The following is a 13,979-nucleotide window of genomic DNA, read 5'->3' as shown; positions in this document are numbered from 1 at the left end:
TGGAAGAACTAAAAAGGTTATGCAGCGAATGTAAATCCCACCTAGAGGAAAACAATCTTCTAAAATCTGAGTTAGAGAAGTTTAAAAATCTTCTTAACGATTTTGAAGAACTAAAGCAAAAAAAAACGAACGACGATAAAGAGAAAATAGAGCTTATAGGGGAGCTCCAAAATTTAAGAGAACAGCTGAGAATACTTGAAGAGAAGCAAAAATCCATTTCAAGTCCATATAACAATGAGATAAAAGTTGAGTTAGAAAATCTTCGTCAACAAATGAAAGATTTAGCAGAACTCAACGAGAGACGAAAAATTGAGATATATACTGGGGAGATTAAGTCTGAGTTGGAAAACCTACGTTTGCAATTTAATGAAATGAACCGGCCGAACCAAGGTGTTGATGCAATAAAAGACGAAAATTATAATAACAAAAGTGAGAAAAACAAACAATTTCATCAAGAAACTGTCGATTCAGTTGACCAAAGTAGACATTTTTATGATGAAAGCAAACTCCACGATGGAAAAAACAATCATCCTCATGGCAAAATTAGCTTTCTCGAAAACAAAAACGAAAGCCTGAGTAAAATAGATGATCACCGTACAGATAATAAGTTAAGTACCAAAATAAAAAATCAACATTTGCCAGTTAATGAGCATGTAAAAGCACAATCTGAAACGGAAGTCATAGAAACGGAAGTTTACTCAGCAATTGAAAACGATCTATCAAACGTGCCCGATCAAGAATTCTCCGATAACGAACAAACAAATAGAATGCAAGTTTTTTTATCAAATAAAGAAGAAAATGAACTCAGGCAAAATCATTCAATTTATCAAATTACAAATGACCAAGAAAAAAATCATGAAATTACTAAAGAAGCTTCTAATAAAAAAAAAGAAGCGACGTTTGCAAACAAACTGGAGCAAGAAACGTTACTTTCAATTAACGAAAACACAAAAGAAATTCGAAATATCGAGCCTCATAATGACCAAGATATAAGTTTTTATCATAATTACAGAAATAAGGATAAACGAGACAAAACTGACTTCTTAAACGAACAAGAAAATATCCAAATTCATCAACATAAAAATGAAGAGCTAAAAAATGTTCAACTTGTAATTCAATCAACAACACAAACTGTAATACAACCTTCAGCACAATTTGCAACTTATAAAGAACACAAGAATAAAATTAACCAAAATCATAAAGAAGATAAAAAGAATTTAACGGGGGATTATATTAATAAAAAAGAAGAAGAATTTTATGTCTCTAACAAAGAAGACAGTATATCTCAAATAGAAAAGCTCACTTCTAATGAAGAAAAAAATAGGAGAATGGAATTTCAACAGAGCTACTCAGACAAGCAAACCACTAGAACTGGTCTTTTAAATGAACACAATATAAGATTACACCAAAATCGTTCTGAAAATGAGTTCTCTAAAGAAAGTTTTTTGTATGAACAATCAAGTCAAAATGATAAAATGATTTATCAACAAAATGATAATTTAGCAAAAAAGCACGAGTTCGAGGTTTCAAGTAACCAACAAACTAACTACAAAAAAATTATTGGAGAAAATAGAAGACATCAAAATGAATTTTATGGGGAGGAAAATGAGCTTCGTCAAAATGTTTCTCCACTTTCTTATACTCAAAACAATAGATCCGTAAATAATATAGATTTTTATGACGGAGATAACATATTTCATCAAGTATTACCCACAAATAATGAGACAAAAAAACAAACTTTAAATGAAAATGATAGATCTAATGAAAATCTAATCTACGATGAAGATATTCATAGAAATCAGATTACGGAAAAAAACAAGTACGGAGAAAATCAAAAAATGCACGAGTCAAGTTTTAACAAAACAAAAGTTCAGGAACTCGAAGAAAGGCAAAATGTTCAAGTGGAAGGTAAAAACATATACGAGGAAGACCAAAGTAGGCAGAAAATAGATAAAAGAAAACACAACGAAAATCAAAAAACGCAGATGAAAGATGAAATAAAGTATGCAGAAAATTACAAAATACAAGAGGATAGTGATAAAAAATATTATGAAAATCAAGGAATGCATGTAAGCAGTGAAAGTAAAAATCATGAAAACGAAAGAAAAGAAATAACAAGTACTAATAGATACGAAGAAAGACAAAAAGAGAATTTAGGAAATGAAAGAATATACAAAGAAACTCAAAGAATGCAGTTGACCGGTGAAACCAATTATGAAGGAAATCAAACAATGCAGGTAACAGATAAAAGAAATTATGAAGAAAATTATAAATTACAAAGGGAAGTTGAAAATAAATACAAAGAAAATAAAACAATGCGTGTGACAAACGAAAGCAGGTTTCAAGAAAGTCAAGAAATGCAGACAACCGGTACAAACAAATATGGAGATAATCAAAGAATACATACAACATCCGATACAAACAAGTATGGAGATAATCAAAGAATGCATACGACAACCAATACAAACAAATATGAAGATAATCAAAGAACGCATACAGCAACCAATACAAATAGATATGAAGTTAATCAAAGAACGCAAACGGCAACCGATACAAAAAAATATGAACATAATCAAAGAGTGCATGCGGCAACCGATACAAACCAATATGAAGATAATCAAAGAATGCATACGAAAATTGAAAGCAAGCACATAGAAAACAAAAGAACAAATGCAGCAGGTGTGGATAATTATCAAGAAAGGCAGCGAGTACAATTAACAAACGAAAACAAACACTCAAACCAAAGGATACAAGCGGAAGATGAAAATGAATACAAAGAAATACAAATAAAGCAGGTCGAAAATGAAAACGTATATCAAGAAAATCAAAGAACAAACATAAATGACAAAAAAAATTACAATGAAAAACAAAAGATGCAATTGACAGAAAAAATGAATTACGAAGAAAATAACAGACAACAAGCTGAAGATAAAAACAAGAACGAAGAAAATCGAAGAATGCTTGTAACGAGTGAAAATAAGCATCAAAAAAATGAAAACGTAGCAGGTACAAAGAAATACGAAGAAAAGCAGAGAATGCAGAAAGCAGACAAAAACATAAATCAAAAAATGCAGGAGAAAAACGATATTAAATACGAAGAAAATCAAACAATGCAGGTGACAGATGAAATTAAATATGAAGAAAAGAAAAGAATGCAGGTACGTCAAAATCTTCATGAAGAAAATCATAAAATGCCGTCGACAGATAAAAGATACAAAGAAAATACAAATAACGATTTTAGATTAAGTCAACGTGATGTAGATAATAAGCAAATATTTACTCACATTGATGAAAGAATAGAAAGTGTTCAAAACCAAAATATAAACCAACAAAATAATTCGTATGTTTCTAATGAGTCATCTGTAAGAGGGTCACAAAGAGCATTTAATCAAGATATATTTCTAAAAGTACCTTCCTTATCACATAAAAAAAATTCGAATTCTCATAAGGAAGAATCAAAACTGAACATAGTACAGTTCAACATCAGCAAAGACAACAACCAAACACAAAACGATTTACAAATTGAGCAAAAACATTTGCAAGATCCCAATAAGCTCCCATACCCCTTATCTGAAAGCTTAAACAAAAAACAGGATTTTGTTGGTAGAGAATTTACCGAGAGTGCAAAAATTAAGCACGAAACTGTTTCTTTGGATCATAAAAGGAATTATAACCAAGATTATGAAGTAAACAGAAGAACAGAAAACAACTTTTCAAGCCGACCAGAAACAAAATTAGAAAAAGTAGAAAAAAAAAATCAAAAAATAGAAATGGAAAATTCAGAGCATTTTAATGAAATAATTAGTTATCAATTAAATCAAAAGTTGCATAATTCGCAATCCCAACTTTTTAATAAAACAAGTGACAAAAGCAAGCAAAAGGGTTTAGATTATAATGCTATGGGAAATCAAAAACCACAAGCAAATCATTTAGAAAACACTTTAAGACACAAAGAAAATATGTATTTTTCAAACATTTCATTGCAGCAAAGAAATGAATTAAGTGATAATAATACAACCACTATAAATACAACTCGAGGGAGATCACCAGTACGACGAGAACACAAAAAAAATAAAAGTGTAGGGAGCGTGGCATCTTCCGAGTTTATGATAAATATAAAACAACAGAATGTTTCAACGCAGCAGGAAGAACAAGAAATGAAAAATAAGCGATCAGATTCAGAAACTCAACTTCAAAAAAGAAGAAGGCTAAGCGAAGAAAGGAGGAAAAAAAGAAGAAGCAACGACGGTGAAAGCAGTTCTGATGAAAACATTTCAAGGCAAAGAGAACCAAGAAAAAATTCCAAAAATAAAGGTGCTCCAACAAATGTAGAAGTTAACAGCGGCTCTGATTTTCTAAGTGAAGCAATGAAATCAAGACAAGAAAAAGCTTTTCTTAATAAAATTCAAGGTTAGATTGTGCTTTTTTAAATTTACTTTAAAGTTATTTCTATATTTTTTAAATTTCTATATTCCTATATTTATTAAATTTATTTTTTATATAGCATACATAACAATGATATGTATACATATACACGTTATTTATAATATTTTTGAATACATTTTATACACGTATATTCAAAATAAAGATCAAACAGCCACCTGTAATTTTTGATTTTTGTGCAGAGCACCATATAATAGCTTATGATTAGAGAATGTTTCACACAGGCAAAAATGTTTGAAATTTATCTTCTAATTTTGAAAGATCAGAGATTTATCTGTTGTCTGACCTTATAGGCAAAAATTTAATATCTGATCTTTCAAAATAAGAAATCTGAACTTAAACCATTTTGGCGCATCAAACAAGAAACATGCAGCTTTTTTGAAAGCCTGTTTTAATTACAAAAGCTAAGTTTAATCATGATTATCCTTATTGTCAAGGGATTTATATACTTTAAACAATATGGAAAAATTAATGGCTTCATTGGGTGATAGCGTCGTACTTAAATAGATAACTATATGCTGAAAAATACACAACTTTAGTCTGCAAAATTAACAACTTTGGTCTACAAAATACACGACTTTAGTCTGCAAAATACACAACTTTAGTCCACAAAAAACTTGCATTTTACCAATTAGTATTTTTTGTAATTTGTATTTTTCATTTATCCTAAATAATAATATATGACATAAATAAATACGCATAGGATACAAACATTATTTGGTACTTTACTTGCTTACCAGGAAAATGTTTTTAAATTCGTTTAATAAAGAATATTTTGTTTTAAATACCCTTTATTAATTAAGTGTTAATTATATTATTTATGGAAGAATAATGCACTAAAATTCAAGATATAATTTTATATATTTTGTATGACAAATTATTTAATTATAAGTTTTTGTAATTGTTTTATATATATGTAATATATATATATATATATATATATATATATATATATATATATATATATATATATATATATATATATATATATATATATAGTTTTATATATATGTAATATATATATATATATATATATATATATATATATATATATATATATATATATATATATATATATATATATATATATATATATATATATATATATATATATATATATAGTGATAGACATATTTAAAGCTAATTACAAATTTTGTAGCAGCAATTTATAAATAGGTTCACAAAATACAGAGTACGACATTAACTTTACAGATGTTGCTCATCTTGAAAACAACGAAGAAAGAACTAAACAAAGTCTTAAAAATAAAATTCGAAAGCAACTAGTTGATGGAATAAAAAAAAACTCAAATTGGAACTCTTTTAGTGACTCGGAAACGCGCACGATAAACTTTACAACAACTCGCACAGAGCACACGCTCAATCAAAATGATAAAGTTTCAGGTAAAGCGAAAACCGATAATAGTAAAGGCTTTAACAACGATTTGTCGTTTCATAAAAACACTGATGAAACAAGAAGTTTGGATAACAGAGGGCATTTTAAAAAAGTAGAAAATACCGATTTTTTATATGACGATACTTTGGATTCTAGAAGAGAGGTGGCTAAGACAGAGTTTCAAGAAACAACTGAAGAAATATCAGGAAAAAATAGTCATAAAATTGACAGGTGATTTTTATTAATAATAAATAATTTTTGTCATATGAATAAAAAATATGTTTGGTTAAAAATTTTTTAGTGTTTTACAAGTTGTAATTATAAAAAACCAATCAAATAATTTAATGACTAGATATGATTGACTGACCATTTTTATTCGCCAAAATATGTTTGTTTTATATGTTACATGGTATTTGTTTTATACATTACATGGTAGATGAAAGCTTTAAGGGGTATTCAGTTTAAATCTTTTTCTGGACGAATCCTTATTGGACACTCAGGAAAGCCTTATACGTGTTATAGCCAATTTTCGCACTTAAAAGGTAAAATTTCGTCTGGTTAATCTTCTCTTGAAATTTTATCCATCCAGACAATTGTGGCTTCTCTGATTTTCTCGAGATACCCAGCTGGATAAAAATATGTCGTAACACTTAAAATCCAACTCTTTAATTCTTTAATTTAAGTTCTATTTTTAGTTTTTACCTTTTAATTATGAGTGCTAATTAAAAAATAGCACTCTAACGTTTTAAGAAAATTATAATAACGTAATAAAAAAATTATAATTAAATTATACTCTAACGTAATAAAAAAATTATAATAAAACAAACTTGCGTTCGTTTTATTATAATTTTCATTTACAACTTAAAAGGTAGAAAATCAGATGAGTTCAAAAAGTTTGTGATCTATCCTGTTTGATGTAAAGTCTACTTGTTAATTACTTCTACTAAAATATCTCAAATTTTTTTTTTCTTTACTTTTGTTGCCATTACAAGAAATTAATTAGAATATACTCCTATATAACCTTATTATTGTTATTATTTTTAACAAACCGGAGTGAAGTTGTTGCTTTAAGTCATCTCTATCTTGAATTAATTTCAACTAACTAACGCACGAATTTATAAAATGTTTAAATACAAAATGTAATTTTATTGATGCTAATAGGTGCATTGACTTTATCATATACTCATTTCTTTTTAAACCGATGTCTTAATTTTAGATTTTTTTTTCCAAGATACTTGTAACAAATAGTAATACATTTTTAATGATCAAATTTCAATAAATTTTAATAAATATGATGATATCTTCTGCAAATTAATAAATAAATGCTTTTTTTTTTTTTTTTTTTTTTTTTTTTTTAAAAATAGTAAAACAAAAATAATAATCAAACTTATTTTATTCAATTTATTTAATATAGGGGAAGTGGGGGTATAACCACCCCGATAACGTTTGCATTGATGTTATATGAAAATATATGCGAAATGTGTCTTTTTAACAGTTTATTTTAATAACCTCATTATTAAGCTTTAAATTGCTGCAATTAGGAAAAAATCAAAACGGTTTTTGAAAATTTTATTACACAAAAAAGTACACTTAGTGAAAAAAACGGTTTGTCCCCATTGTAAAGCACAACTGCACCCTCACAAAAATCGTTGATGGTACAATTTTCATGATACATTATTTTAAATTAGGAAATGCAAAGTTATATACCTAGAATATATAATAACATAATAATCATCAGATATACTTAAATATAACAAGATATTGATTTATACTCTTAGCTTTATATTTAAATCAAAAACTCATTTATAAAAATATCTCAAAACAAAACTCTTTTCTGGGGCGGTTCTGCTTTAAGAAAGAATACAGTTTCATAGTTTGTTTATTAGGTCATGTTGATATCAAAAATGGTTTTCACTTGATGAAATAACGCTGATAACACCTATCTTTAACACTAAAGTTAAATATTGCTTAATCCTCATAAGAAAGGTCTGGAAAAATATGATGTAAATATAATGTTTTTATCTAAATAAATATTATTATGCACAACTTCTCAGAAACGTATCAGATACTCTTTTTGACATCAGTGAAATGATGGAAACTGTTTCGACAAAATACATATCAACGCGTGGTATGTATTTTGTCGAATTAAATAACATTTTTGAAAGGGAAATTTTAAGAAATGGTTGTGTCTCCATAAACGGTTATGCCCCCACTTCCACTATTTTATTTTTGGTACTTTACATTTAATGAAAATATTTAAGCATAAACATAACTATAATAAAAAGTAACATAAACAGTAAAATGTTTAGGTTTTTAGCAACAAATAAAAGTTTTCCATCTAACAAGTTTGAACATGTAAACCAGGAAAACGCAAACGTTTTGCAAACAAACAACCATTTAGTAGGAAGCGTTCACACTAAATCTAATTATCAATCTGGTAGTTTGCATAATAGTTTTATGGAAAATCGCAAAAAAGAAACTAGTTCTATAAATAATTCTTCATTTGAAAGAGGCTTTGAAGAACAAAATATTAAAAAGCGCTACGTATCAAATGAGGAAACAACCCATTCTGTATCCCATATCGATACAAAGCATAATGTTAAACACAGGATGCATTCTAGCGGTAGTTTAGAACAATCTAAGGCAACACAGGTTTTAAACCAATTCGTTAAAGATGAAACACAACAAGTTTACAAAAATTCTCCTCATACCTTGCAAACAAACCAATCAAATTACTTGGAAAAAAATAAATTCGTTGACAGACAACAGTCCTCTCAGTTTCATAAATCGCACTCAACATCAGAACAGATAATAACGTCTAACGTTCTACAAAAAGAAAATATAAATAACGAGATGTATGCAGCAGTGGATAAGTTTCAGATCAAGAAGCAGTACAGTGAAGCCGAGCTAGAGCAAATGGAACGCATGGAAAGAGCAAGAATCAAAATGTTATTGAGTAAAGGTGAAATACTTATTTAATATTTTGTTTTGTGTTATTGTTTTTCAATTTTTATTTTTTTAAAACATTTATTTCAAGTCAGATTATGTTTTATTAGTATTATATATATATATATATATATATATATATATATATATATATATATATATATATATATATATATATATATATATATATATATATATATATATATATATATATATACAGATATATATATATATAAAAATAGATATAATAATTTATATATAATTTAATATAAACACAAAGAGAGTTATTGGTTTTATATTTTATTTATTACTTGTTACGTATACGTTAGGAGAATCAGACAGTCCAGTCATTGTTCAAAAATTTAATTCAAGTTCTGTCAAATCTTCATCTCTGGAGAATATTATTACAAAAGATGGAGTTCCATTATCTCGTTTGAACAAATTTGAACAGAGTGAATACGAAAAAAATTTAGTTTCAAATAGATTTATGAAATCTAATAGCGAATACGAACTTTCAGCAACACAACAAAAATACAAAACGTTGCCTAAAAACAGTGGAAAAAAAAGCAAAACCGAAACTGTCACTCGGTCAGCAACACTCCCACGAAACATGAAGACACAACAAGAAGTCATTAGTCAGGAGTACTACAACAAATCCACTGATATTATAAAAAATGCTGAAAACACTGGCAAAAGTAAAAGTCGCAGTTATCGCGATATGAAAATGGATGTCGATCTATTCCATAAGAAATCAGGTAAGATATGATTTCATGTTGTTAAAATTTATGCGTTAACTATTAGTAAATCAGTCAAACAAGGACGTAGAAAATGCCTTCATCTTTTTAGTACCCTCTATCTTCTCTCTTCAATATGAAAAATTACTAGTAGAGAGTTTTTTAATAAAAAACACTTTTAAAATAATATATCTTATTATTAATAAAGTTGTGTCAGGGGTTTGCTATATCTAACTTTTTATTAAAAAAAATTTATTTTTTCTGATTTCATTATTCTCGATTATTTCTCAGGTAATTTTTATAATCAAGTAAGCTAAAAAATGTGTTTAGGATCCAACTTAATTTCAAATCGACAAAATTTTATGTCAAACGACAGCCTCGGTGGATATTCTCAGATCACCTACACCACTGTTAGTGACAGAGATTACGAAGAGAAATACGACGATTTTGCAACGCAGCTAGACGGTAGCATATATATGCAAAAAAATCAAGATTCAAAAAATGTCGATGAAAGTGAACTTCTACGTCATGCAAAACACATACCAAAAGGGCATAGCAAGTTTCGTTGCGAAAAATGTCGCGCATTAAATGCTACCAATCGACCAGGTGGACCAATTCATTTCTGCTGGGAAAGATATTTTCCTATTAGTGAAAGCACACCAGCTCAAAGTGCAATGAGCCTTAACCGTCTATGATAATATTCTTTATCACAGCATTGGAGAATCAACCAAGCGCAAAATTTAAAATGCAAAATAATGGTCAACAAAAAAAAACGAGTTCAATTTTATTAAGTTTATCATTAAAAGTTATTCATTACATGTACTTTTAAATAAAGAAAATATTTGTAACACGTTTTAGTAATATAAAGACTTTCACTGATTTAAATTAAATACATATTTATACACAGTAATTGAGAACTTTTTTTCTTTTTTTCTTGCCAAGTTTAAATAAAGCTTTGCTAATACTTGGCTGTACTACTTATGCCAAGTTTAAATTGACAATAAAATACGTTTTAATTTTAGTATTTTAACGCGTTTTTAGTATTTACTTATGTGCGACTTTGAGAAATAATTGACCAAAATGCTAATATTTTATAATGATCCTATTCAAAATCGCTAATTTTTTAATATATTGTTGCTATCCATACTGGAAGCTCAATTTAAATTTTTTGTTCTAAAAGTATTTATTGGTTCTCTAGATATTATACGTCAAAATTTGACTAAACTTTTTGAAAATTTGACCAAATGGTGCCAAAGGCATTTTTAAACATGAAAAAAAAAAAAAAAAAAAAAGGAATTCTTTACAATGAGTATTTCACTTGATCATTGTTTATTGGCTATTTCAGACCAAAAGTTAATAAAACTCAGTTTTATTAACTTTTGTTCAGTTTTTTTTTAATATTCAGAAATAAAAAATTTAACTAAAAAACGAAATTGTAATTTTTTGACGCATTGATTGACTTGATAATGGTTAAAGTCATGGGTTTACAGTAAAATTTAATTAAAAAAACTTTTATTGACCTTATTTATAAAAGATACTTATGGTATATTGCAATAGTTAAGAAAAAAAAACTTACAAATAGTACAGATGTTTTTTAAGTCCTTTTTACACGTTTCCTTTTAACTTTATTATATTTTTTAAGTATAATTTTTACACAGAATATGTTTCTCGAGTATGATTTTGAGTGCAATTATTTTATATGACAATAAATCTATATACTATGTGCATGGCCGGCGCGAGTAGGTGTCATGAGGGGGAGGAGGGTTAGTGCAAATAAAGTTTTTGCTGAAAAAAAAGAAAAAAGATCGTCGTTTTTTTGAAATTTGCCGACTGGCTGGTCTTAAAAGGTCTACATTTGCAGACGGACAATCTAAAAAGTCTACATTTACCGACTGACTGTTCATTGATATCTCACCTCCCACACACCCCTTTGCGCACCACGCCCACATTTACACACCCCTTCACCTCTTGATTATGCGTATAGTTAGTTAAGAATTTTTACTTTTTTCAAAGATATTTTTATTGTCTGCATATTTCCGACGATACATATTTTTTGCTTTATTATGGAATAATTGTGAACCTTAACTGCGACCTACTTCAAATGTAGATGAAATGTTTAAAAACAAGCCGACTCGCTGAAAATTTACAACCACAACTTAAAAATCTTAAGGTAAACTAATATTATTCAATTTTTGTAAAACCTCTTCACTAAATGAATTTGTAAATTCAAATAAGTAGCTTTTATCAATTGCTGAATCAAAATAAAGAAGACAGCTAACTCAAAACTTTTTAAGACCTTAAAATAATTTCAATATGAAACATTGAAATTATTTTAAGGTCTTAAAAAGTTATGAGTTAGCTGGTGATTGGAACAAAAAATCTCTAATTAAAAATTGTCTTAGCAGAAATTTTAACTATCCAAAAAAAATATGTGCATACCATCGCAACACATTAGAAATAGGATGGAAACAAGTAAACAATATCTATGGTATTTCAAATACCAATCATCATTTAAAGGAACAATATTTAAAACTGAACATGAACCAACATCAACAGTTATTTATATTGATTTTATACCAAATGAGTTTTGAAAAATCAAGAAGAACTTAATACTTCAAATAAATACAGAGAAGATATAAAGCTTGTCTTGGGATCTTCTTGTCCATCTTGGGACCAGTTTAATTAAATTCCGGTTTTAAAAAAACTTTTAACAAAAAAAAGCTTATTAATGAATCCACAAAGCAACAAATGTAGAAAAATATAAACGACAAAGAGACCTTGAGAAAAAAATTTGTAGAACCCATTGTACCTGGTCAATTGGAAGAGTTTTTGAAAGTGCTTGAAGGTAATAAAAATACCGAAACAAAAGTTCCACATGAAATCAAAAAACTCGAAGAAATGCATAACAACTATAACAACATTGACGCAACAAGTCTACTAGTAATTTTAGGATTTATTCATCATAATAAATACGCAAAGTAGTTTTTATGCAACACATTTAAGTGCACAAAATATAAAAAAGGACGTGCTTGAAAATGGAAAGCTTCACAAAAAGGTTTTGTACTCCCTCAAAAGAATTTATTTACAAGAAAGAGACTTTCAATTCCGAACTGTGAACAGTTTTTTTATTTTATCTTTTTAAGTGGAATGTAGCAAGTCACTTCTTATGGTATTTCCAATATAAGTATGGCAGTGGTGATGTTAAAACTCTAGCCCACGCCATTTTAACAGCAAAAAACAGTTGTGCTATGGCTTTATATAGCGAAAATTGCAAAGAAATTGCATACAAGCCTTTTTCTGACTCAAGTTTATTGTAGATAATAAAAGAAATTAAACCTTCTCTTAGAAAATACCTGGCTGGTTTAAATGACTCGGCTGCTGCAGGGATAAATGCATTTGCAACACTTGAACGATTCGCAAATAAGTTCAATAAAAAAAATCAACTGTTGAGAAACTTGAAAGATCAATAAAGGTTTAAAAAAAATTTAAAAACTAAATACAAACTTTATGGAAGCTATTTGGAAAATGAAATTGCAACACATTTAACTAGATTTATCTTTTCTGATCCTGAAAACATTAAATTAAAATCATGTAGCATTTTAAATGATTCTGTATGCTATGAATGCAACGAGTTGTTTGAAGTTTTAGATAAAGTCAACCAAGTAGGGTATGAAAATAATGTTGGTGATGATGTGTTATATGACATTAATGTATCAAAAAACAGCATTACTGAGTGTATGAAATAACTATTAAGAGATGCACAACAGAAAAATGTAAAGCAACTAGATGGCTAGATGGCATAACAGCAATTGTAAGACAGCATTTTAATTGGAAGACGATTCACAAAAAAATACTACACATGAAGTTTAGAAAGGGTCAGAACTACTTTGGGAAAAAAGGCATAAGTATGCAAATAGATGTTTTTTTACCAAAAAAAATGATGTTCTCAAAAGCATGTTTATTTAAAAATTTTATATTGCTGCGATTGAGATGTTTTCTCTGTCATCTCTCTATTATCATTCTAATTATTCAGTTGAAGCTATGTACAAGCTCTTCAAAAATATGAATTTAAACTTCTTAGGTAAGACTCTAATGAGACTTGCTATAAAAAAGACCAATGCAATAGGGAAAGTGCATCCGCTGAAACAATACTAAGAAGTTACGTAGATGCTGGCAATGATATAGTAACAGCAGAAGATGTTTATAAGCAGTAAAGCATGGTTATGGCGTCAAAAACGGTATGGTTAGTGTAACAAAAATTGGGAGTGTTACTTTAACTTGTCCTAAAATTCCAAATATAAAAAACTACCACTGCTATAAGTTCCATAAAAATTACATGAATTTGGGGCGATACTATGAAATTGGAGATGGAGTTAAAGTGCTGTGCAACAATCTTTCAGTTAAACCATCAATTGAATTGCTTGTTCCATTCACAAGTACTGAAAGAAACTTTCAGCAAAAAA

At 28.2% G+C, this 13,979-nt stretch overlaps 1 protein-coding gene across 1 annotated transcript in view; it reads left to right on the top strand.

The window, feature by feature from the left end:
• LOC101236847 (MATH and LRR domain-containing protein PFE0570w) overlaps nucleotides 1–10,426 on the top strand; it is a 15,131-nt gene extending 4,705 nt beyond the window's left edge. The window contains exons 2-6 of the mRNA XM_065787668.1: nucleotides 1–4,410; nucleotides 5,620–6,067; nucleotides 8,146–8,798; nucleotides 9,112–9,537; nucleotides 9,847–10,426. The exon at nucleotides 1–4,410 is cut by the window's left edge and continues 2,250 nt beyond it. Of these exons, the coding sequence (XP_065643740.1) occupies nucleotides 1–4,410; nucleotides 5,620–6,067; nucleotides 8,146–8,798; nucleotides 9,112–9,537; nucleotides 9,847–10,211 (6,302 nt within the window). The 3' untranslated portion in view covers nucleotides 10,212–10,426. The remainder of the gene's footprint in view (nucleotides 4,411–5,619; nucleotides 6,068–8,145; nucleotides 8,799–9,111; nucleotides 9,538–9,846) is intronic.
• Nucleotides 10,427–13,979: the final 3,553 nt, after the last annotated feature.

This window comes from Hydra vulgaris, chromosome 01 (genome assembly GCF_038396675.1).
Source record: "Hydra vulgaris chromosome 01, alternate assembly HydraT2T_AEP".
Taxonomy (NCBI): Eukaryota; Metazoa; Cnidaria; class Hydrozoa; order Anthoathecata; family Hydridae; genus Hydra; species Hydra vulgaris.
This window is presented reverse-complemented; position numbering and strand designations above follow the sequence as displayed.